The sequence below is a fragment of the Armigeres subalbatus genome, chromosome 1 (genome assembly GCF_024139115.2).
Source record: "Armigeres subalbatus isolate Guangzhou_Male chromosome 1, GZ_Asu_2, whole genome shotgun sequence".
Taxonomy (NCBI): domain Eukaryota; kingdom Metazoa; phylum Arthropoda; class Insecta; order Diptera; family Culicidae; genus Armigeres; species Armigeres subalbatus.
In genome coordinates this window covers 270,194,649-270,218,580 of record NC_085139.1, presented here as the reverse complement: position 1 = coordinate 270,218,580, position 23,932 = coordinate 270,194,649, and the positions used below count along the sequence as shown (strand labels likewise).

The 23,932-nt window shown below is 40.2% G+C and overlaps 2 protein-coding genes across 4 annotated transcripts; both read left to right on the top strand.

Annotated features, from left to right (window-relative positions):
- The first annotated feature begins 14,990 nt into the window (after window positions 1–14,990).
- Window positions 14,991–20,951, top strand: LOC134207323 (uncharacterized). Its single transcript, XM_062683044.1, has 4 exons — window positions 14,991–16,088; window positions 16,200–16,476; window positions 16,610–18,877; window positions 18,949–20,951. The coding sequence occupies exons 1-4, from the start codon at window positions 14,991–14,993 to the stop codon at window positions 20,949–20,951; spliced, it is 5,646 nt and encodes a 1,881-aa protein (XP_062539028.1).
- Window positions 20,952–21,445: 494 nt separating this feature from the next.
- Window positions 21,446–23,875, top strand: LOC134207536 (protein lin-9 homolog). 3 transcript variants are annotated; one of them, XM_062683240.1, is made up of 3 exons: window positions 21,446–21,596; window positions 21,662–22,437; window positions 22,499–23,875. In XM_062683240.1, the coding sequence occupies exons 2-3, from the start codon at window positions 21,722–21,724 to the stop codon at window positions 23,730–23,732; spliced, it is 1,950 nt and encodes a 649-aa protein (XP_062539224.1). In that variant the 5' UTR covers window positions 21,446–21,596; window positions 21,662–21,721; the 3' UTR covers window positions 23,733–23,875. The 3 variants fall into 3 exon arrangements, with proteins under 3 accessions (XP_062539224.1, XP_062539225.1, XP_062539226.1); XM_062683241.1 differs by having other exon boundaries at window positions 21,475–21,632; window positions 21,704–22,437; XM_062683242.1 differs by having other exon boundaries at window positions 21,479–21,596; window positions 21,646–22,437.
- The last annotated feature ends 57 nt before the right edge of the window (window positions 23,876–23,932 follow it).

Here is a 23,932-nt window from a genome sequence, read left to right as displayed (position 1 = left end):
ATTATTTTGGGTGTACAGTATTGGATATTTGCAACGTATATGGTTAAATTTAGTGCAGTAGTGTAAAATGTGGATGATATCTTCTTTAACATCACATTGTTCGCATTTATCACTGGGAACAAGTCCCCAGCTGTTTAGTCGGTCTTTTGTTGCTAAATGTCCTGTTCTGAGTCGATTAATAGTAATAGTATGATGCGTAGAAAGTCTCATTTCTGAAAACCAGGGTTTCTTTTGAACGTTTTGTGCTATTTTAAAGTGATATATTCCTTTTTCCTCGGATATCGTTTTGTATCTTTGGTTCCAAAAGCATCTAGTTTCCGTTTTTAAATTTAATATCAGATCGTCTTTAGTCAATGGTGTATTATCTATTTGCTGTCTATTTGTCCCTATTTTTGCCGCGATATCTGCTTTATCATTTCCTATAAGTCCCGTATGTCCCGGTATCCACTGTATTGTAATGTTTTGTATTTGTGAATTATTTATATTATGTATTATTTGGCTTATCAAGTAGTTATCATTGGTTGTATTATTTTTAATGGCTTGTGCTGCACTCTTAGAATCAGTTAGTATTATTGCGGATTTAATGTTTCTAATATCAACGTATTCTATGGCTTTTAAAATTGCAAAAATCTCTGCGTTCATTATTGTAAATTGAGTTTTTAACCTGCCGTTATACGAAGTTTTTTCGATGCTATCATAAAATCCATACCCTGTTTTACCACATATTTTGGATCCATCTGTATACACTATATATTCGTTTTTGTATTTGTTTGATATCATATCTAAAGCTAGTTGTTTTTGAACTGTTAATGGAGTTTTATTTTTCCTTAACCCTTCTATTTCGGTATATATTGTTAATTTGGTTGTATTTTCATAAGGTATGTAGTGGCCCATTTGTAGAAGATGGAAATTATTAATTGAGGCTATTTTTTCTAGAAATGAAGTTTGTTTTGGCAATTCATCTGATGTTATTAGTTCTTGTAAATAGTCTACTATTGGTGTATTTCGGTAATAAAGATTTTTGACTATTTCTTTTAATGCTAGGTATTCTGCTCGTTCTTTCAGAGGTAAAATTCCACTTTCTGCTAGTATTACGTGATTTGGCGTGGACTTTAAAAATCTCATACTTGTTCTTATGTACAGGTGTTGAACTGTTTCTAGTTTCGTAAAGACTGTTTTTGACGTTCTGGCTATTATTGTTAATCCGTAATCTAAATGTGGCTGTACTATTGCTTTAGCTATTTTCAACATTGTTTCTGGATGTGCACCATTTTTGCGTTTCCCTATCATTTTTAAAACATTAATTTTCTTTTTAGCTTTGACTATTGTTTTATCTATATGTGTTTTAAAATTAAGTTTGTGGTCGATATGGATGCCTAGAAATTTATGGAATGCTTTTATTTCAATAGGAGTGTTATTAATGGTAATATTAGTATTGGGATGGAATTTATTCGTAAAAATTATTGTGGCACATTTATCTGCATTAACTATCATTCCTAAGTTGTTGAGCATTGTGGTTATTTCATTTAAAAAATTATTCATTCTTTCAGCAGCTAATTGCAGATTTTTGGCTATTACTACCGCGGTGAAATCGTCAGCAAATTGAATTAGTACTTTGTCATTTGATGCTAATGTGTGCAATTTAGTAGTGTATATGTTAAATAATAAAGGAGAAAGAGGACACCCTTGGGGTAGCCCCTTATTTGTTGTTGCAGTTAAGATACTTCCGTCAGCAAGATTTAAGTTAACTTTTCTACTTCTTAAATAATGATATATCCAATTAGTAATGACCGTTGGTACTTTTACGTCAGTTATTATTTTTAGTAGTATTTTAATGTCTACATTATCGAAAGCCTTCGTAAGGTCCAAGAACGTTGCAATAACAACCTCCTTGTCTCTTTTCGCTTTGTGAATATGTGAAATCAATGTGTTGACGCAATTAACTGCCGAAGTTTTCTTTTGAATCGAATGAATATTTGGGGATAATTTGGCTATTTTCCAAGTACGAATTTAGCTGTTTTTGATGCAAAAATTTATTAATTTTAATATTACACAAAGCATTGACAGTGGTCTATAGGAGTTGACGTTGTTTGCATTTTTCGAGGGTTTAAGGATCGGAATGATTTTAATGTCTCTCCATTCCTCAGGTATTTCCCACTATTTGCTACATGGTTCAAAATTTCAACTATTTTATCTAGCAATGATGTATTGATATTTTTTAAAATGTGAAACGAGATTTCATCTATACCGGGACTTGAACTATCTTTTTAGAATGTATTAACTGGTAAACTTCTCTATTTGTTATAGTAATTCTGTCTTCTGTTATCTTGGGTATGTATTCTAGATCTGTAATTGTGTTAGGAAAATTCGTTATCATGAAATCCGTAGCCAAATTAACGTCATTTAGAAGCTGTAAATTATTTTTGCTTGGAAAACCTCCACTTATTCTTCTAACTGTATTCCATAAATTTCTTTGATCCATATCTGGGGTTATTGTTTCTAATAATGTATTCCAACTTTTCGTGTTTCTTTTCTAATTATTTGCTTTAGTTTAGCTTTAGATTTTCTGAATTTTAATAAATTTTCATATGTTTGATTTCTGAAATATTCGATTAGGTTATTGTTTTTAGTTTTGTATAAATTATTTATTTCTTCATTCCACCATGTTTTTGGTTTGAAGGTTTGGTTTCTGGGAATGTATTTGGCGTTTTCAATCTGTTCATGGAATTTAGGTATGAGTTGATATTGGTTTTCTATTTCGTTAGGATCTATATTGTTTATTTTTTCAATGGCAGCTTTTTTATTCAAGAATTTAGTTTGTATTGTTTGTTGTTTAACTGTGTTTTGAACTTCAAATTCTATAATTTTATGGTTACTAGCTAGCTCGTCATCTATTACTTTCCATTCTATTTTTCCTGCAATTTCTGGGGTAACTATTGTCAAGTCGATGGTTGATGGTGTGGTTCCTGGTGCCTTGATTAGTGTTGGGCTTCCGTCGTTTAATATTACAAGGTCTGTCATATCTATTAGGCTCGATAGTAGCTTACCTCTAGCACAGTCATTTTGTTTAGAATTCCAAATTTTATTGTGAGCGTTAAAGTCTCCTGCTAGTATAGTACATCTGTTCCAAAGGCTTATGTTATCTAAGAGTTTTTAAGTGGTTCTTTGATCTCTTCATTTCTAATGCGGAATGGGGGTATGTATATTGATATTATTATTATTTCATTAAGAGTATTCAGAGTTTTGATTGCAATTGCTTCTATGGGGGATAATTTCGGGAGTTTTATTTCTTCGTATCTAATGTTGTTTTTAACTAAAATGCCTACACCACCGTAGCCATTTGTTCTTAGAGATTTTTCGAAATTGTATCCTGGAAATTTAAATTCTTCGTTTTGTTTCATCCATATTTCTTGCAAAACTGCTATATCTATACTATTTGTTGTGAGGAAGTGGTTGAGTATTTTCGGGTTTCTACTGGTCTGATACTGGTTATGTTATGTTGTATGAATTTGAGATTCCGGTACCTGTCCATCTTGAATTGGGATTGGGTAACTAATTGGGTCGATCTTCACTTCCGGATTAGATATTGATTTCATCTGATTTACAATTTCTGTGAGTAATGTTTGGGCATCCTTAGATTTCTTTCCTGATTGTTTGAGTTGATTGTTAGTCGTAATCGTTTCCTGGATAGTCTTAATTTTGTCCATTATTGTGTCAAGGTTTAGTTGCTTAAGTAGCTCGGTTTTGACTCGATTTACTATTTCCTCAATGTTTGCGATTTGGTTTACATTCTGATTTGTGATTACTTGTTTAGTTGTGTTTGGTGGTTTTTGTGTGTAAGGGTTGTGTGCCGTTTCTGGATTTGATGGTAGAGTTGGAAAATCTTGGAGTGAGTTTAATGTTGGTTGTATCCTACCTTGTACTGTTTTGTTTCGGGGGAATTTGAGATTTGCTTCAGCGAAAGTAAGTTTTTCCCTAGCCATTACTTGAAGTATCATGTCCTGTCTTATTCTTTCTGGGCAATTCCTATCATTTGCTTTGTGGTTCCCTTGGCAATGCACGCAATTTGGAGCATCCCAGCAAACTTCGCCTTCGTGATCCAACCCACATACAACGCATCTCGGTTTTGAACTCCTGCATGTCTTAACCCTGTGTCCAAACCTCCAACACCTAACACATAGTTTTACAGGAAAGATGTAGAAATCTACCTTCGCAACTATTCCGTAAATTGACACTTCTTCCGGAAGTTCTTGTCCTTCTACATATATTTTTATAGAATACGTTGGTACTAGCACACTTCTGCCTTCTATTTTGTTCATCTTACAAATTCGCTCAACTTGAGTGACTTTCTTTTTCCCTGCATAGATGTTTTTCAAGATCTCGTCAGCTGTGATTGTTGGTGGAACGTTACGAATAACTCCTATCGTTTGTTTGAGCATATTTGGTATGTAGATGTTGAATTTGTAATTGTCTTTGAGTATTGTTGAGTTTAACAACACTTCCGCGTCCCTTGGTTTGTTAAAAGAGATTCTGAACCTGCCATAGCCCGCACTTTTGAGTTCCTTGTATTGTTTCACACCTGCATTGAACAACATTTTTGCTAACATCATGGGGTGAATCGGTTTGTCGTCTTTGTTTTGTCTCTCCATGAAAAATACTGTATGTGTAGTATTTTTTTCCCACGCGTTCGACCCAGAATTCGTGTTCTTATTTTTCCCTTTCCGCTTTTGTTCATTTTTATCGTCTGTCATCTGGCTGTCTTGTGTCTGTGTGTGTGTCATGTTTGTTCGTCTTGTTTGTGTGTGTTCATTTACCGTATCGTTTTTCTGTGTTAGTGTGTAATGAATTTCACTATTTCCGGCGTCCGCCATATTGGCATCCGCAAAATCGTCTGGGCGTACCTTTTTTCCGCCATTTTCTTTTGAGCGTCCCATTTCTGTCTGAATGCGTTTTGGATCTATTTCGTTGTCTTTTTCATTGAGTTTCCGTTTGTGTCTTTCTTCATCTAACCTACCTTGGGAATTCGAGTGGGACTCGATTCCTATGTCATTGTCCACATCACTGTTCATCCACTATTTACACCACTTTTTCTCACTTAACTCTAACTTATAATTAAATTATCCTAACCAACACCACTTATGCTAATTAACTGGAGAAAACTAAAACTAATGGAATATAAAAAAAACGCGTCTGATATGATATTTACACTACCGGCATCCGAAAAATGAAAGATTAAACTTTGAAATTATTCCAAGAAACAATTTCGTATTCGCGATTAAACAAGAAATCAAGACTTAGCTTTTACTTTCCGCTCTGTCCACGTTGCTGGTTGGTGCGAGAATGTAATTTCAGTTTAATCATAGACTAATACTAGACTGAAATCAGGATCTGTCCCTGCTGAAATCGCGGTCTCATAACTTTGCTGTTTATTTATGACAATATCATCGTCTCTGGTATGGACGTGTCCACAACGATGTCATCGATGTCATCGAGTATTACTTGCCAAGTCTATCGACAATGGCTTGCGTGGTCCGATCACCAACATCCGATTATGCGATAATTCTTGTGACGATGCAGGTTTTGCTGCTGGTACCGCTGCAGGTTTTGCCGCTGGAGTTGGCATTCGCGTATAAGGAAAAGAAAGGAATAGCCGTATGCCAACTACCGTTCAATCGAGGCATACAAATGTAGTATCAATATGTCCCAAAATAAAAATAGATGAATAAACGAATAAACTAATACGGCTGCTTGTTTAACCTTTTGTATTCGAAACCAAAAAAAGATTATTCCAAATTAGTTGAATCCACTTTTAGTTATTTTTATATTAAACGCATCATAGTGTACATTTTGAAATTAAAATGTAGTTAAAATAAAAATACAACATGGTAATTTTTACTGCTGTTTTGGGTTCTCAGGCAATGGTAAAAATAAACGCCTTATTGAATTTGTTATAAAGGTGAAATTGGTCTGCACCAATCTAGTGGCGTTGTGCATTTAAACCCTTCAAAATGGTATTTTTGACCGCAATGCTGTTTTCAGTGTGACGTTAATAACCCCAAAGGTCAATCACGATGGCCGGGTGTTTATGTCGTCTCATCGGATAATAAAGTATTAGTGGAGGACGATCATTGACATTGGGACATCATTGCCATTGGGTCCAACCGAAAATCTAGCAAACAACCGAAAAATATACTCAACCAAGGGCTGTTGAAAATAAACAATTTTTCGTACGAGATGCCCGACATCCCGGGATTCAAATATGAAAAGACCAGAATTGACGACGACGATGAGTCTTCTGGTGAAATTCAGGGGATACATTATCGTTCTGCTACGATGGCAGCCGGATAGTACGGTAGACAATCGGCAGTCCTAGTTTCGTGTGTCCAACGCCGTTGTGTTAGGATGATGCTGCCCTCGATGCTGCCTTTTTCCTACAATGACCTGCAAAGACAGAGTCAGTTCCATCTTCGAAATGATGAACTAATAGCAGCTGTCGTTGTCCACGATCTGGATGAAAAGACCACCAGCGAGTGAAACATTATGTTTATCAATTATGGTGGCGGTACTATTGATGAGTAAATCCTGTCAATCGATGATAGCATCTTCAAAGTCTGCAGCCGATGACACCCATCTTGGCGGTAAGGACTCTGACTACCGATTGTCGTCACCGACACTGGTCAGCTTTGAAAATGAATTGTTGTTCGAGGGCACCAACTTCACGACAACCCGTGCCCGTTTCAAATAACTGAACGCCTATATGTTGCGTCTTAATGAGATCGTTGCCGAAATAAGCATATCTAAAAACTTTCACCACATACTCGGCATGCTTTAACTGGTCAGAACATCACCACCAAATCACGGTGTACTCTTTTGATATTTATGGAAACGATATTCGGAATGAAACGGCGACAAAGGTCACATTGGCATCGAGGACATCAAACGCATGATCAACAAACGAGAAATACTGCTCAGGGAAGATCCATAAAGTACGTCACGCAAAAATTGGCTATTTTCAACCCCCTCTCCCCCCTACGTCACACTTTTTGTATTAAACCTCTAAAATTTTTGTATGAGTCGTCACGCTGCTCAGAACCCCCCTCCCCCCTAGGAGCGTGACGTCCTTTGTGGATGGCCCCTCAGAAGAAGAGAAGCAAAAGAAAGCCATTTATGCTAATAACGCTATGGAGCCGTACTGCTTAAATATGAAGAACAGTTTGACGATCTACCGGAACTATTATATGTTGCTGCATTATCATGATGTGTTACTAATAAGTTATCTTGTATATTGGGTTTACCCAATGATTGCTGAAAGTCACCGTAATAAAGATAATAAAAAAATAAATGAAATAATGATTCAATCAATATCAATCTATCAATCAAACAATCTCGATCAATCTCAGTCAATCAATCAATCAGTAAATCTCAATCAATAAATCTCAATCATTCAATCAAGCTCAGTCAATTAATCAACTAATCAATCAATCAATCCTAATAAATCAATTTCAATTAATAAAATCAATTACACTCATTGATCTTTATCAAACAACCTCAATAAATCTCAATCATTCAATCAATGAATCAATCAATCAATATCAATAAATTATCAATCTGATAAACCAATCAGTCAATATTATTCAATCGATCTATCAATCAATCTCAATCCATAAATCAATCCATCTCAATCATTCAGTCAAGCTCAGTCAATCAATCAATCAATCCTAATCGATCAAAATCAGTAAAAAAAATCAATCAATCATTCTCAATCCATCAATCACATTCAATAAAACCAATCAATCATTATTAAAAAAAAACAATCTCGAGCATTCAATTAATCTTGATCAATCTCAATTAATCCATAAGTCAATCAATCACAAATAATCAATTAATCTCGATTAATCAATCTCAATCAAGCAATCAAACAATCCTCACCAATCAATTAATCTTAATCAATTAATCTCAATCCATCAATCATTCAATCAAGCTCAGTTAATCAACTAAATAATCAATCAATCAATCTTAATAAATAAATTAAAAATCAATCCATCAATCTCAATCATTCAATCAATAAATCACCAATCAATCTCAATCAATCTCTCAATCAAACAATATCACTCAATCAATCAATCCTAATCAATCTCAATCGATCAAAAATCAATCTTAATCGATCAGCCAATCAATCAATATTATAATCAATCTCAATAGATCAATCAATTAATCTTAATAATTCAATCAATCTCAATCAATGAATTAATCAATTTCAATCCAACATTATTACTCAATCAATCATAATCAATCTCAATCGATCAATTAATGAATCTCAATCAATGAGTAAAACCAATTTATCAATCTCAATCAATTAGTCAGTCTCAATGAATCGCCTGCTTTGAGCGTGCTTACAGCGGCACACCAGGAGTTTACTTTCTGAAATCAGTATGGCGAAAGGCATCTAAGGTTCGATTTCTCTAAATTAAGCAGCTTAATCGAAAAATATTTGGTGGGCGTAGTAGCGGACACCATCCTTCATAACCGGTACCAAATAGTTTTTCATGAAAAGTTCCTATCACAAAAAAAAATCGTTGGTAGAAATAAAAGAAACGTTGGTATTGCCGATTTCACCAATTTGAAGAGTTATGTGTAGATTGTGATTTGCCCGCTTCTTTTTCTCACACTCACTCTCATTTCGGGTTGATCGATTTTTGTTACTGAAATTTACCCAAATATAACCCATTACTCGTTAGTCACATGTAAGCGTGTACACTAAATCGATTCCCGCCAAGATTTGACGTCTATTTGTTTTCAGATTGAGCACTCACACACAAATATTATACACGGAAAATCAAAGTTTTTTGAGTGTATTGAGTGTGAGAAAAAGATGACTGTGAGAAAAAAAATCTCGCAGAACTCTTATAAAGTGCAAAAAGCGCAATAAATCAGTTAGTGATTTTCAGTAGAAAGTATAAGATTGTTAAAATAACAATTTGATAAATGTCACTTCGGTAAGAACTATGACAATTAAGAGCCGACCTTTCAAAATAACATTTCAAGCATAATTTTTCATAACGACGTATGTAACATTTATGAGGATTTGAGAAATCCTTTGCAGAAAGTTGGCAAAACTTTTTCTAAACCTGTTTTAAAAATAAATCTTTTTTCAATACTTTTTTTCCGCTGGCATGCATCATCACATGACACGTAATAAGCGTGCTTCACAGCAAAGCTCAGTTCATTCAAATTCACTGTGAAAAACGATAAAATTATACATACACCGGTATGCTACACGTACGTCGGTGTACATTGGTCGGTTTTCCATAGTGCACGCGATTGACGCAACTGCAGTTTTGTTTTGTTTTGCTTTTTTTGTTACATAGGTCGCTCTTAGTTCCCATATGTTAAAGCGACGTATGTAACAGTGAGACTTCAAAAATAGAAATTTTTACATACGTCGATTCGCAAAAATATTGAATTAAAGAATTTTAAGATCTGAAATCAGTAAAATCGATGCGTATTATATAAAGCCGCGTATGATTGTCACGTTGTATTAAAAACCCCGTTTTGTTTACTTTTGGTACATACGTCGTTATGAAAAATTATGCTTGATTTTACCTTTCAAAACAACGTTCTTTTAACTTTTCAAAATCACATTCAAATCAAAAATGTATTTTATTATAGAATTAACTGTGAAACTTTCGAAATAACAATTGTTTTGCACTTTAAATTCAAATAAAAACCAAATTATTATTACTTATATAATCTTATATTTCACGAAAGTTTTAAAAACTACTTTATCATTTCCTGTAATTTTATCACTCCATGCGCTCAAAAAGCTAGATAAAAATAATGAAACATTCTAAATTCTGAGAGTAAAATACTTTTCTTCACAATTGGCTAGCATGTTTTTGTTTCTAGTTCTAAGGAACCCATCGGAATATTACAGCTAATTATGTAACCTACAATTTAAGGTTTGCTTTCTCAAATTCTAGACGTACATATTAGTGTATTGTGAGTGAATGTGACCTTAACTTTCATCTGTATTACTATATCATTGTTAAAAGAAGAGACCCCTTGGAGACATATTTTGCGTTTTTTTGCGCCTTTGTTAACACCGTAAAAGAACAGCGCTCCACTTTTAGTTTGGAAATGTTTCAGCTTCCCTAAACAAAAAGCCGGATAAATGTCTGCTTGACATGCATGCTATATACGAGCTAATCGAAGATCTGCTATCTTCAGTAGTATTCTGGCTAATATTGAGTGCAGGTTTGCAAGTTGTTTTGATGTGGTTCCAAATTTCGAATCAACGAGTAGTCTCCGCTCCGTGCTATTGATTGACGAAAGATGCTTGCGAGTTGCAAGCCTAGCGAAACTGGGCGACGAGATTCGTCCTCACCCGTTTCCCGCTTCCGGTTGACGTCAATAACCATCATCCAGCGGTGACTACCGTTGCAGCAAATATTAGTTGTAGATCTGGAAAATGATCAGAATGCTCAGGATGGTGCAGATGAAGCAAATCAGCACTGGCAGAATCACAATGAAACGAAGCGACTTCCACGATCCGTCGGCCAAATGTCAGAGATCCGCACCGTCGTGTTCCGGATCGAACTGGTTCACCGAGTTGGCATTTGACTCGAACAGACTGGTGCTAACCATGTTCGATTGGTGTTCCGAGCTAACTAGGTAATTGCCTTCTGCATGGTCAATTTGGCTGCCGCGGCCGATTGTTTTGATTTCCCTCCGGAAAAGCAGAGACAACCCTTGTCGTCTGCCGTGCAGTCTTTCTTCCCATTGTTGAGCTCGTTCATACATCGTTGGTAGTAGTCGTAGTCCTTCAGATTTCACACCGGTGGCTAACGGTGCTCTCGCAAATAATCCTGATTGCCCGGATGCAGACTCTTCAAACTTCGCGGTGAAAGCTTGCAGGTGCTGTTGTAGTTCACACAGAGATACGACATGCACAATTCCGCTAGCTGGTGAGCATCCAATGACCTCAAGCAGTGTTCAACTTCCTCACTGGATTCGTTCCGTGACATCCTCGTGAGATCCTCAATCACCTGCCGGCACTCTACCAGGTTTAGAAGCCGTTGCAAATAAAACCAATTTGAAAGCTGCATGAAAAATAGTTATTATTAATATAAGTTTATTATGAATAAGTTTTTAAATTATTTACCGGATTTGCCTTGCAGCAAATATTAGTTGCAGATCTGGAAAATGATCAGAATGCTCAGGATGGTGCAGATGAAACTGGCAGAATCAGAATGAAACGAAGCGACTTCCACGATCCGTAGGCCAAATGTCAGAGATCCGCACCGTCGTGTTCCGGATCAAACTGGTTCACCGAGTGCATTTGACTCGAACAAACTGGTGCTAACCATGTCCGATTGGTGCTCCCAGCTAACTAGGTAATTGCCTTCTGCATGGTCGATTTGGCTGCCGCGGCCGATTGTTTTGATTTCCCACCGGAAAAGCAGAGACAATCCTTGTCGTCTGCCGTGCAGTCTTTCTTCCCATTGTTGAGCTCGTTCATACATCGTTGGTAGTAGTCGTAGTCCTTCAGATTTCACACCGGTGGCTATCGGTGCTCTCGCAAATAATCCTGATTGTCCGGATGCAGACTCTTCAAACTTCGCGGCGAAAGCTTGCAGGTGCTGTTGTAGTTCACACAGAGATACGACATGCACCATTCCGCTAGCTGGTGAGCATCCAATGACCTATATTTCCATACACCAAAAGGAACCAATTCAACACGATTCATTCGTTTCCACAAAAACATTTCGAACGCGATTGAAAAATTTGATAACAAAAACAAACATCGGAGAAAGAAAATAAATAAATACAAGCATAATTTTTCATAAGGACGTATTTAACAAAAGTAAACAAAACGAGGTTTTTAATACAACATGACAATCACACTCGACTTTATAAATCAAGACAAAATTTTCAAAACGACTTATCTGCTTTTGTAAACAAAGATTCAAACGACGATTTGACGAATCTGATGGCTCTCCCACGCAAACCAACACCATCAACAGGTAGCGAAAACCTTCGCCTACCTATTGGTATGGTGTTGTTTTGCGTGGGAGAACTATCAGATTCGTCAAATCGTCGATTGAATCTTTGTTTACAAAAGCAGATAAGTCGTTTTGAAAATTTTGTCCTGAAATATAATACGCATAGATTTTACTGATGTTAGATCTAAAAATTCTTTAATTTAATCTTTTTGCAAATCGACGTATGTAGAATTTTTGTTTATTGGAGTCTCACTGTTACTTACGTCGCTTTAACATATGGGAACTAAGAGCGACCTATGCACCAATAAAGCAAAACAAAACAAAACTGCAGTTGCGTCAATCGTGCACTATGGAAAACCGACCAATGTACAGCGACGTATGTACAACATACCGGTGTATGTATAATTTTATCGTTTTTCACAGGGAATTTAAATCAACTGAGCTATGACGTGAAGCACGCTTATTAAGTGCCATGTATTAATGCATGCCAGCGGAAAAAAATATTGAAAAAATATTTAGTTTTTAAACAGCTTTAGAAAAAAGTTTTGCCAACTTTCTGTAAAGGATTTCTCGAATCCTTATAATTGTTGCATGCGTCGTTATGAAAAAATATGCTTGAATAAGCATACACGGAGAAAAAGGAATTCTCAGAAATGGGTGTTTTTCACTCACCTTCGAGATAAGTGGACTAACCCATAAGGTGGGTAAGTCTCCGATACTCACAAATAGGTAAAAGGGCTGTACGTCAGAATGGATGTGTATTTTTCACCCATATTTTTTAATCCTGGGCCTGTGCAGGTGGGTGAAAAATACCCATGCAATTTTGAAATAATTTGGTTTAACTATAAAAAAAATCAGATAATTTAAAAGGATTTTAAAGCAAAATCGAAGGAACACATCATTAGTTTATTGCTCTATATGAATTACAATATAAATAATAATAATATAATACAATGATATAATACAATGATGATTATAAAAATTTTGCTGGCCATCGTTTCAAGCTCGGTTCCAAACAGAGCAATCAGAGCAGAAACAATCCGCGCCGCTTACTTGGTGAATCCAGATCCGGGGCTCGGCCAGTTTATGCTCGATACTAGTCGTATGTCTTTTCAGCATTCATTTTGATATTCTCGTAAAAGTTCAATCTGCGAAAAAGGAAAAAAATTGAAACAATTTTACCAAAAAATATTAGGAATAAACTGAAAAAAAGTAAATTTAACTTACCTTGAAAGTATAATGCTACTTCCCGATGCACTCCGGAAACTAGCTGTTGATTATTTGTCATTTTCCTGACTTAAATTCAACGAAAAAAAGTTTAAATAAAATTTCCTTCTGACGGTCTGAATCGAATTTTAAAAAACTTCTAACTTAATTTTCATCCATAATGGAGTGAAAAATACCCACATTTATTACTACTGTTATCATTTTCAAGGTGGGTGATTTTGAAGCATTTTGCAAAAATTCATACTACCCACCTTTTTGACAGCTCCATACTGCATCTCAAGGTGGGTGATTTTTATACATAAAATGTGTTTTTTCAAATCTCCGTGTAACTGACAACTGTTGTCAAACTGACGTGTTTCGAATTGAGGGGCTTCTCAACGGTCGGGTGATTTTAATAATTGTAATCGCTCACTCCCCAGGGGTACTGAGTGGTGCTCGGAAAACTGGCCAGCATTCCGTCTATGTATTCGTCAATGGTTTAATTCTCCAAATGAGACAGCCTAAGAGCATCATTATCGGTCGCGAGCATTTTAATCACCCGCGCAGCGCTTTCATTTTAGTTTCGTCACTCGTTTCCGTATCGGTCACTATTTTCGGCTCTCAATTTGGTTGCTGTATTCCGTACCGGTGACGTTTGACAGTTGACAGTTCATCAAATAGCAGCGCTCTTATCGCGCTACCAAATTTGGTCACCTGTCAGTCGCGCTACTGCTATAGCAGTGCGTTTAGTAGCGACCGGTAAAGTGTCAAGTAATGATACTGCGCTGCCAAACGGCTTAAACTCACTGTAGTGAATAAGATTAGAATGAGGAGTTATTGCAAAATACCACTGAGATTATTTCCTTGTAACGATATGAACTCATTTATTGATTCATTTTGATCAGCGTGTATAGTGTTATCTTGTGCTCCAAGGTGCTCCATAGTAACGCAAAGGTGTTTTCGGTTTTTCGTTCGTGTTGAGACGAATCGATAACAGAGTTCAGTTTGCTGAGTATTGTTGCGACGAACGGTCGAGCTTGAAAACCTCGTCCGGATCACGACACGCACCACCGGTAATCTTGCTCTAATAATGCTCAAAACAGGTTTTTTACATTTAGCAACTTACGCCCTTTCGAAAATATTCCAGAAAATTAGAAGCGCGACACAATGAGCCTTTTCACGAGACGTTTAAAAACATCTGATTTCATCGTCAATTGACAGTTCTTCAATGATAGTGACAGCTTCGGACTTGCAGGCCTGCTCAGCGGTTGTATTGCCTACACCCTTATAAGCTCGATCAGCACCCTGCACATACCACCGAAGTGACAGCCGTCAATATGTGATAGGAACGTGACAGTTCGAACGTCATTGGCAGCCTTCGTTGGAGAATTTTTTATCGTACACTCCAAGTGGTGTTAGATATTTTCTTGAATTTATTGCATAATTTCCATAAGAATCCGTATTAATTTATTAGATTCCTAGTTATCAGGCCACGCATATTCTTCTTTGTTCTACCGTTTACTGCATAACCGTTAAAAGCAGAAATATATTTTGCGCGCAGATTCAGTGAATTCACGTAGCGAAACTATCGCATAGCCAATGAGCGCATAAAACGTAAGTCGAAACACAAGTGATCAAGAATAATAAATCTAATGAAGAATTTCTACCCTAGGAAACTTTAACACGCAATAAAGTTGTTTAAAAGTTCGTGACGCTGTTTCTATTTAGTTGGTTGAACCAACATATTAAAGTTTCGTTTTCGGTTGAAACTGAATTTGCACAATGTCGCATTCACCAGAAGGCCACGATGAACATAGCATAGAACAAAGCTGTTTGCTGTGTAGACAACCTGATACAAGCCAGATGGTCAGTTGCGATGAGTGCCAAAGGTGGTACCACTTTGCTTGTGCGGGCGTAACCGATGCCATCGCTGATTACGACTGGAGCTGTCAGAGATGCCATGATGCCAGAATCTCTGCTCCCGTAACAACCGCATCCGATGTCTCACCAGCGCTACCCATACCATCGTCTGTAGTGCAAACCGCACAGGGAAGAACAAATGTACCACCTGTTTCTAATAGTGGCCTATTCTCGAACCAAGCATTGCAACCATCGTCATCGATCAGTGCTTACGACGCAATGCGTACATATACGAGCTTTGTTTCAATCCCGGTCGTCGACCCGCTAATGACAACCGCACCATCAACCATTCCGGCAACCTCTACATCAGCTCCTTCCGGACAAGAATCGCACTCCACACCCGTCTCCTCCACATCATTAACCCGCCAGAATCTTGTCTCGCAGCTGCCATCAGAGTTAAGGCTCCGGTTTCTAGAAGAAGAGCAAGCACTTGAGATGAAGCATCTTCTGCAGCGCTACCAGCTGCTAGTTGACCAAATACCGAGTTCAAAAGTCAATTCCATGCCATCAGTGTCACACCCTGGTGGAGCGACAAACTCAGCCGCACAGTGTCATTTATTTTCGGCTCATCAACCACGAATGACAGCTATTGGCCTACCACCTGCTCCGGTTCTACCAAATCCGCAATACCATTCCTCACCGGTGCTCAATCCACAATCGAGGCCAGTCTATGGCCTGCCATCCCATTCCTCACCGGTGCTAAATCGTCCTAGCATGGAATTTCCGCAAACAAATCCGCTTCAAGCGACGGGAATCGGTAACGAGACAGCAATACTGAATAGGAGCCAAATAGCCGCTCGACAAGCCGTGTCGAAAGAGCTTCCAGAGTACAATGGTGACCCAGAGCATTGGCCATTGTTTTATGGTACCTTCGAAAGCACGACACGAATCTGTGGATACACCCCGGAGGAAAATATGATGCGGTTACAAAAATGCTTGAGAGGGAAAGCCCTCGAGGCTGTACGTTGTCAGCTGCTCCACCCTGGAAATCTCGACAGCGTTATAGCAACTCTCAAAATGCTATTCGGGAGGCCAGAAATTATAGTCCACTCCCTTATTCAAAAAATTCAGTTACTACCGGCGCCCAAGCCAGATAGACTGGGGACGCTAATTGACTTTGCTATAGCCGTCAGGAACATGGTAGCCACCGTCCACAACTGCAACCTGGATGAACATCTCTGCAATATTTCGCTCCTCCAAAGTCTCGTAGATCGTCTACCACCTATGATCCGACTGAATTGGGCAACCTATCGTCAAGGATTATTCCGCGTAACCCTAACGGAATTCAGTACATGGTTATACACCCTCGCCGAAGCGGCTAGTACAGTAACCATACCGCAAATACGAAGTGAGTCTGAAAAACGCGGCGTGTGCGAAAAGACGATGGTTTTTAAACGCACACACTGAAACTACTCAACAACCGAGTGAATTCAAACGTTTTCCCACTAACAGTTTAACTGACGTGTGCATAATTTGCCAAGGATGCTGCGATAGCGTTGAAGTGTGCAAGCAGTTTCTAACGCTAGATCATGCTTCGCGATGGAATTCGCTACGTGACCACAAACTATGCCGCTGTTGTCTGGCCAGGCATCAAGGACCGTGCAAACTGAACAGAAGTTGTGGTAAAAACGGATGCGCTTTCAAGCATCACAAACTATTGCACAATGATGCCAGGGATCATCGAGGGTTTGCTGTAAGTGCGACTGGCAACCGGCAAAACATTACTGATAGTCCAATTACCCAAAGTGACGTTGTTCATACTTGCAATACTCACCAAGCTGACAGTAAATCCGTACTGTTTCAGTATATTCCAGTTATATTACACAACCGCGGAATAAAAGTTCGTACCTACGCGTTCCTTGACCTTGGTTCTTCCGTAACATTGCTGGAGGATAGCCTTGCATCAAAGCTGCAATTGAAAGGGCGAGACTATCCATTGTGTCTTCGATGGACTGGTGATGCTTGCCGCTATGAAGATTCAGCTACAATAGTTGCTTTAGACATCTCTGGAACACGCAGTGAAACAACCGCATACCGTCTTACAGATGTTTTTACAGTCAAGGAACTAAAACTGCCATGTCAGTCCTTGCCGTTCGCAGAAATTTCGAAAAATTATGATCATCTTCAAGGACTACCTGTTGATTCGTACTCTAATGTTCGACCACGAATCCTTATTGGGATGAACAATGCTCGAGTAGCACATCCTGTGGAGAGCCGAGAGGGCGAAGAACACGAACCGATGGCAGCGAAAACACGATTGGGATGGATGGTGTTTGGAACATGTATTACCAATGATCTACAAACCGCGACAAATGTTCCACATAGCTTTCATATGTGTCATCACGCAACGGACAACGATGAACTTAACTCTGCCGTTAAAAACTATTTTGCGTTGGAAAGCCTTGGTATCTCGAAACTAGATAGCTTGCCCATGTCAACTGAAGATGAACGTGCTTCAAAGATGATGCGTGCGGTGACAAAATTCGAGAACGGAAGATACTGCACTGGTTTGCTATGGAAATTTGATGACATCCAGCTTCCCGATAGCAGACCCATGGCAGTGCGACGTCATCGATGCCTGTTAAAAAGAATGCAGCGAGATCCTGAATTGGCTTCTACGTTGAAGGCAACGATGAACAATTATTTGCGGAAAGGATATGTTCGTAAGCTATCTAAAGAAGAGCAACAGGAATCTGAACGCCGTGCTTGGTATTTGCCAATGTTCCCTGTTTATAACCCAAATAGACCCAATAAAGTGAGAACCGTTTGGGATGCTGCAGCGACCGTCGGAGGAACCTCGCTCAACAGTGTACTAATGAAGGGACCGGATCAATTAACACCATTGACTTCCATATTATATCGATTCCGTGAAAAACGTGTAGCTGTGTCTGGAGATATTGCCGAAATGTTTCTCCGCATCCGAATGAATAACGTTGATCAGCAATGCCAGCGTATTCTGTGGAGCGATCAAGAAGATGAAACCAGTGAATACGTTGTTACGGTGATGACATTCGGAGCCAAGTGTTCACCAAGCTGTGCTCAGTTTGTCGTAAAAGAGAACGCCGCAAGATTTCAATCAGTGTTCCCGGAAGCTGTGGAAGTGATAAACAAAGGTCACTACGTCGACGATATGTTGGTAAGCGTCGACACCGTGGAAGATGCTGTAAAACTAGCGAAGGACGTCCGTTACATACACCAACAGGGAGGCTTCACAATGAGAAACTGGATTTCTAATTCAACAATCGTTACACAAGCACTAGGCGAAACGGAAGCAACGGAGAAAAGGCTGGATGGAGATAAGGATGCAGTTTTAGAGAAGGTCCTAGGTATGTGGTGGGACACAAGAACAGACGAATTTCGCTACAAGTTGTCGACCGACCGGAATAAGCAGCTACTTTCGGACAACAAACACCCCACGAAACGTGACGTCTTACGCGTGCTGATGTCCGTCTACGATCCCCTTGGAATGTTGTCTAACTATATGATACTTCTGAAACTGCTTTTCCAAGAGATCTGGAGAGATGGTATTTCGTGGGACGACGAGATTGGCACGAAGCAACTGGAAAAGTGGAAAATCTGGCTGCAGCTTCTTCCCGTAGCAGAATCTGTTAGAATACCACGATGTTATCATCTTTCACCATCGGGAGGTATAGAACGGCTCGTGGAGCTCCATACGTTCGTGGACGCGAGTGAACTCGGATACGCAGCAGTTTCGTATTTTCGATTCATTGAAGAAGATAACATTTCATGTTCGTTAGTGGGGTCAAAGAGTCGGGTTGCACCGATCAAATTCGTATCAATTCCTCGTCTCGAGCTCCAGGCAGCAGTAATCGGTACCCGTTTAGCAAAGAACATCGAACAAGGACATTCAGTGAAGATCAAGCGGAGGTATTTTGGACGGATGCACGGGATGTGATGTGCTGGCTTAAATCAGACCACCGCAAATATTCGCAGTTCGTTGCATTCCGCGTTGGCGAAATTCTTGAAGCAACAGATGTATCGGAGTGGCGATGGCTATCAGGAAAATCTAACGTGGCTGACGAAGGCACGAAGTGGAATGGTACTTCTTGTTTCCATGCCGACTCCCGGTGGCTTTCTGGGCCATCTTTCCTATCGAAACAGGAAGAAGAATGGCCAATAGCATCTTTCAATCAGAAAACGGTGGAAGAACTTCGCCCACGCCTACTGTTACACTATGTCGAAGAATCCAGAGATACTTTACAACCTGAAAACTATTCCAGCTGGATTCACTTGCAGCGTGTAGCTGCCTACGTTTTGAGATTCGTCACCAATATAAAACGCAAAAGGAACTTTGAACAAATTTTGCGAGGGCCATTAACTAGCGGAGAACTACGAGAGGCGGAGAATTACCTCTACAAACGGGCTCAATTTGAGTGTTATGGAGATGATATGAGGACGCTATCGAAGCAGGATATATCGCCAGGTAAGCCAATTCTACCCAAGACAAGCCCGTTGTACAAACTTAGTCCTTTTCTTGACGTCACCGGCTTGATGCGTATACATAGCCGTATAGATGTGTGCGATTATATTGGGGAAAACACTCCATTTCCGATAGTCCTGCCCCGTAGCCATTCCCTCACTAGGCTAGTGCTGAAAGATATTCATGAAAAATATCACCACCAAGGTAACGAGACATTCGTCAACGAAGCACGTAAAAGGTTTTACATACCAAAGGTGCGCGTAGAGTGTAACAAAACTCGCAGGTACTGCCAGTATTGTAAAAACTACCGAGCTAAGCCCAAACCACCGATGATGGCCAACTTACCAAAAGAGCGATTGGCGGCTTACGTCCGTCCATTTTCATACGTGGGAGTCGACTACTTCGGACCTTATCAAGTCACAGTTAGACGACGCCCGGAAAAACGATGGGGAGTATTGGTGACGTGCTTGACAACTAGGGCAATCCATATTGAAATAGCCCATTCTCTTTCAACCGATTCGTGCATAATGGCCCTTAACAACTGTTTTGCTAGACGTGGAACTCCGATACAAATAATTAGCGATCGAGGTACAAATTTTGTAGGGGCTTCAAAAGAGCTCAAGGAAGCTCAAGCACTGATCGATAACCATAAACTAGCAACTGAGTTCACGACACCTACTACGTCATGGAGATTCAACCCTCCTGTCTCCCCGCATATGGGAGGCACCTGGGAACGTTTGATTCAGACCATCAAACGAAATTTGGCTGTAATAAAATTGAGTCACTCGCCTACTGATGAAGTCCTGAGAAACCTAATGATAAAAATAGAAAATGTCGTTAACAGCAGACCTCTAACACACGTTCCTGTTGACGACGAATCTTCGCCGGCCTTAACACCAAATCATTTTTTGGTGGGATCCTCAAATGGTTCAAAACCTCTTGTTCCTTACAACGACAGTGCTACAGCAATGCGACACTCTTGGAAAACATCTGATATCCTCGCAAACTACTTCTGGAAGCGTTGGGTGGAAGAATACACCCCTGAAATTACAAGGCGCACAAAGTGGTTCAACCCTGTGAAACCAATTGTCGTTGGGAATATTGTCGTAATCGTTGATTCCAACCTTCCGAGGAATTGTTGGCCGAAGGGAAAAGTGATAGCTACCCGGACTTCGAAGGATGGTCAAGTAAGATCAGCGACGGTTCAGACCATTTCCGGAACCTATGAGCGACCTGCAGTGAAACTGGCGGTGCTGGACATCGCAGGAAAGATGAGTATGCCGGACCGAGGACCGCCTACTGGGGGGGAGTGTTGCGAACACCCTTATAATGTCGATCAGCACCCTGCACATACCGCCGAAGTGACAGCCGTCAATAAGTGATAGGAACGTGACAGTTCGAACGTCATTAGCAGCCTTCGTTGGAGAATTGTTTATCGTACACTCCATGCTAAGCGGTGTTAGATATTGTCTTGAATTTATTGCATAATTTCCATAAGAATCCGTATTAATTTATTAGATTCCTAGTTATCAGGCCACGCATATTCTTCTTTGTTCTACCGTTTACTGCATAACCGTTAAAAGCAGAAATATATTTTGCGCGCAGATTCAGTGAATTCACGTAGCGAAACTATCGCATAGCCAATGAGCGCATAAAACGTAAGTCGAAACACAAGTGATCAAGAATAATAAATCTAATGAAGAATTTCTACCCTAGGAAACTTTAACACGAAATAAAGTTGTTTAATAGTTCGTGACGCTGTTTCTATTTAGTTGGTTGAACCAACAGGTTGTAAACAAGTGCAGTCTCGGCAGTGTCACATGAAAAGGCCTATTCGCGACGGTGCACGTGCACAATGTATTCAGATTCCGTATTTTAATTTCTTTCCGTGTATCCGACGCATGTCAAAATATCACAAACAAGCTGGCAAAAAAGCATTATTTTCATATAAAAATTTGTCTCTGCAATATTCTGTATTCAAGTTATATTCTCCCTCAAAGCTTTTTCATAGCAATTATTTTACATAAGTGAGTATCTTCCTGACGCTGAAAGCTAAACCAAAGGTAAATCAAGCAGCTCATTCGTTCCACAGACTAACTGACTCACGCCCCCCACAACCGTTGTAAACAACCAGCAACGGACAGAAGAAGCAATGTCCTCGTCGGAGGAAAGAGACGACGGTGGAGGACAGTCATCCGGTGAGTCCGAAATCAAAATCAAAGAAGAACCCGCCGATGACTCCGTCGGCAACATCATGATGGATGTGGACGGTTCCCCACCGCCGGCGTTTGGCCCAGCCGCCCTGGGGCTCCATCCCGTCGGCACGAAATTCCCGGAGAAAACAACTCCCACGCAACCCGTTCAGACCCTGAATGCACGCGGGATGCCCGCTAGAATACGGAAGAAGAACAAGCTATTCTTCGATGATGACTTGCTGATCAACGATCGGATTCCGCCGAAGGGAAGCCCACGAAAGGGTGGCACTCCCGGGGGACCGGGGTCGGCAACTTCGTCGCCACAGAAGGGAATGGTAACTCCGGGGAAGAATTTGACCCGTTCTGGACAAAAGAAGAAGATGCTATCGCGGTACGTCAAGATGAAGGACAGTTTGAAGAAACGCAAGGAAGATCCGGATGAAGGGACGAGCGCACTGCGGGTGATCAATCCAGTGGCCCTGCTGGACAAGAAAGCGAGCCAGCGGATCGGACTTCGCTTGCGAAACCTGCTGAAGCTGCCGAAGGCGCACAAATTTGTCAGCTACGAATGGTTTTACAGCAATATCGATCGAGCGCTGTTCGAGGGCGAGAATGACTTCCAGTTGTGCCTAAGGGAAATGTATCCGGATCTGAAAACAAGACATTTGACAAGGTGCGAGGAATTCGATACGGGTTTAAATGCGAATTTATAAAAATCTATTTTGCAATTTCAGAGCTGAGTGGAACCGAATTCGCAGGACTATGGGAAAACCGAGACGTTGTTCGGTAGCCTTCCTCGAGGAGGAACGTCGTGAGTTGGAACGGAAGCGACGTAAGATTCGTCTACTGCAGACCAAGCGATCCGGAGACCTTTCCTTCGTTCGGGATCTTCCCAAGGAGATCCCTCAGCAGCTTTCAGTGGGTACAAAGGTGACGGCTCGTTTGCGTTCCCCTCAGGATGGTTTGTTCACGGGAACCGTGGAGGCAATTGATGTGATGTCCAGTTCATATCGGGTGTGTTTCGATCGGCCCGGTTTGGGAGCCCATACGATTCCCGACTTTGAGGTTGTAGCCAACGATAATCCGGAAAAGATTGCTCTGAATACGATCACGAAGGACTTCCGGCCAAAGTATCAGAATGCTTCCTTCTATGTCGCATCACCTGCCGTTAAAAATCCCATTACCGGTATAAAAGGCGATCCTTTGTTGGGGGGTGACAGTTATCCGAAGATTCCCGGAATGCCCGAGAACAAGATGCTCTTCCCGAAGGATAATATTGGGGGATTTCCGGTAAAGCTGCTTGAGTTGATTATTCGAACGAGAAAGACGCTGTCGGCGAAGCAGATGAAATTACTTCGGTTGCAGAATATGAACTCGGAAGCGGAGATCTACAAGTCGTACGGTGACCCATTTCCAGAGGAATTCCAAAAGCGATACGCCTCGCTGGTGGTGGCAATGGAAAAGCTCAATCGAGATATCCAGCAGCAGCTGAACCAACTGCAGGTCAGTTGTAAGAATTTGGCACCGGATCCGGCCGTTGTGGCGATGATTTCGCCGAGTCATCTAAGGGAGCAGTGTCGCGACCAGGCGGACGAAACGTTCGACAAGAACAATAACGGCCAACTGACGAACGACACGATGATTAAGCTAATCAAGGATCTCACCACGATCATGTACGTGGCTTCCAACCTGGGCAAGAACGGCGACCAAACGGAGCACTGCCTGCAGGTGCTGAAGGGCTGCATGGAGGAAACCAAGGGCCGGTTAGACTTCGAAAACATGGCATCGTTCCAGCGGGGTGTGGTGCAGCACATGAAGCACATTCAGGCCGGTTTCGAGGCCGCTCACAAGCAGAAAGTCGCCGAGGAGCAGCAGCGGCAGCAGTTGCTCGATCAGCGGCAATTGGAAGTAGAAGCAGCGGCGACGGCGGCAGCAGCAACAATGAAGGTAGATTCCTTTGGGAACTAAACTCGAGGTAGGGCGAAGTGGGTGTGTGCATTTTTGTATTTTCTTTTGTATGAATTTTCCGAAAGGTTAGATTTAGTGCAGATTTTTTTTCTTTGAGATATCTAATGAATTACGATATAAATAAATAAATTCTATGAAAAATATGTATCTTTTTGAACAACCTTTATCAAATTAATTTTAACCTAGCAGTTATAGTGATA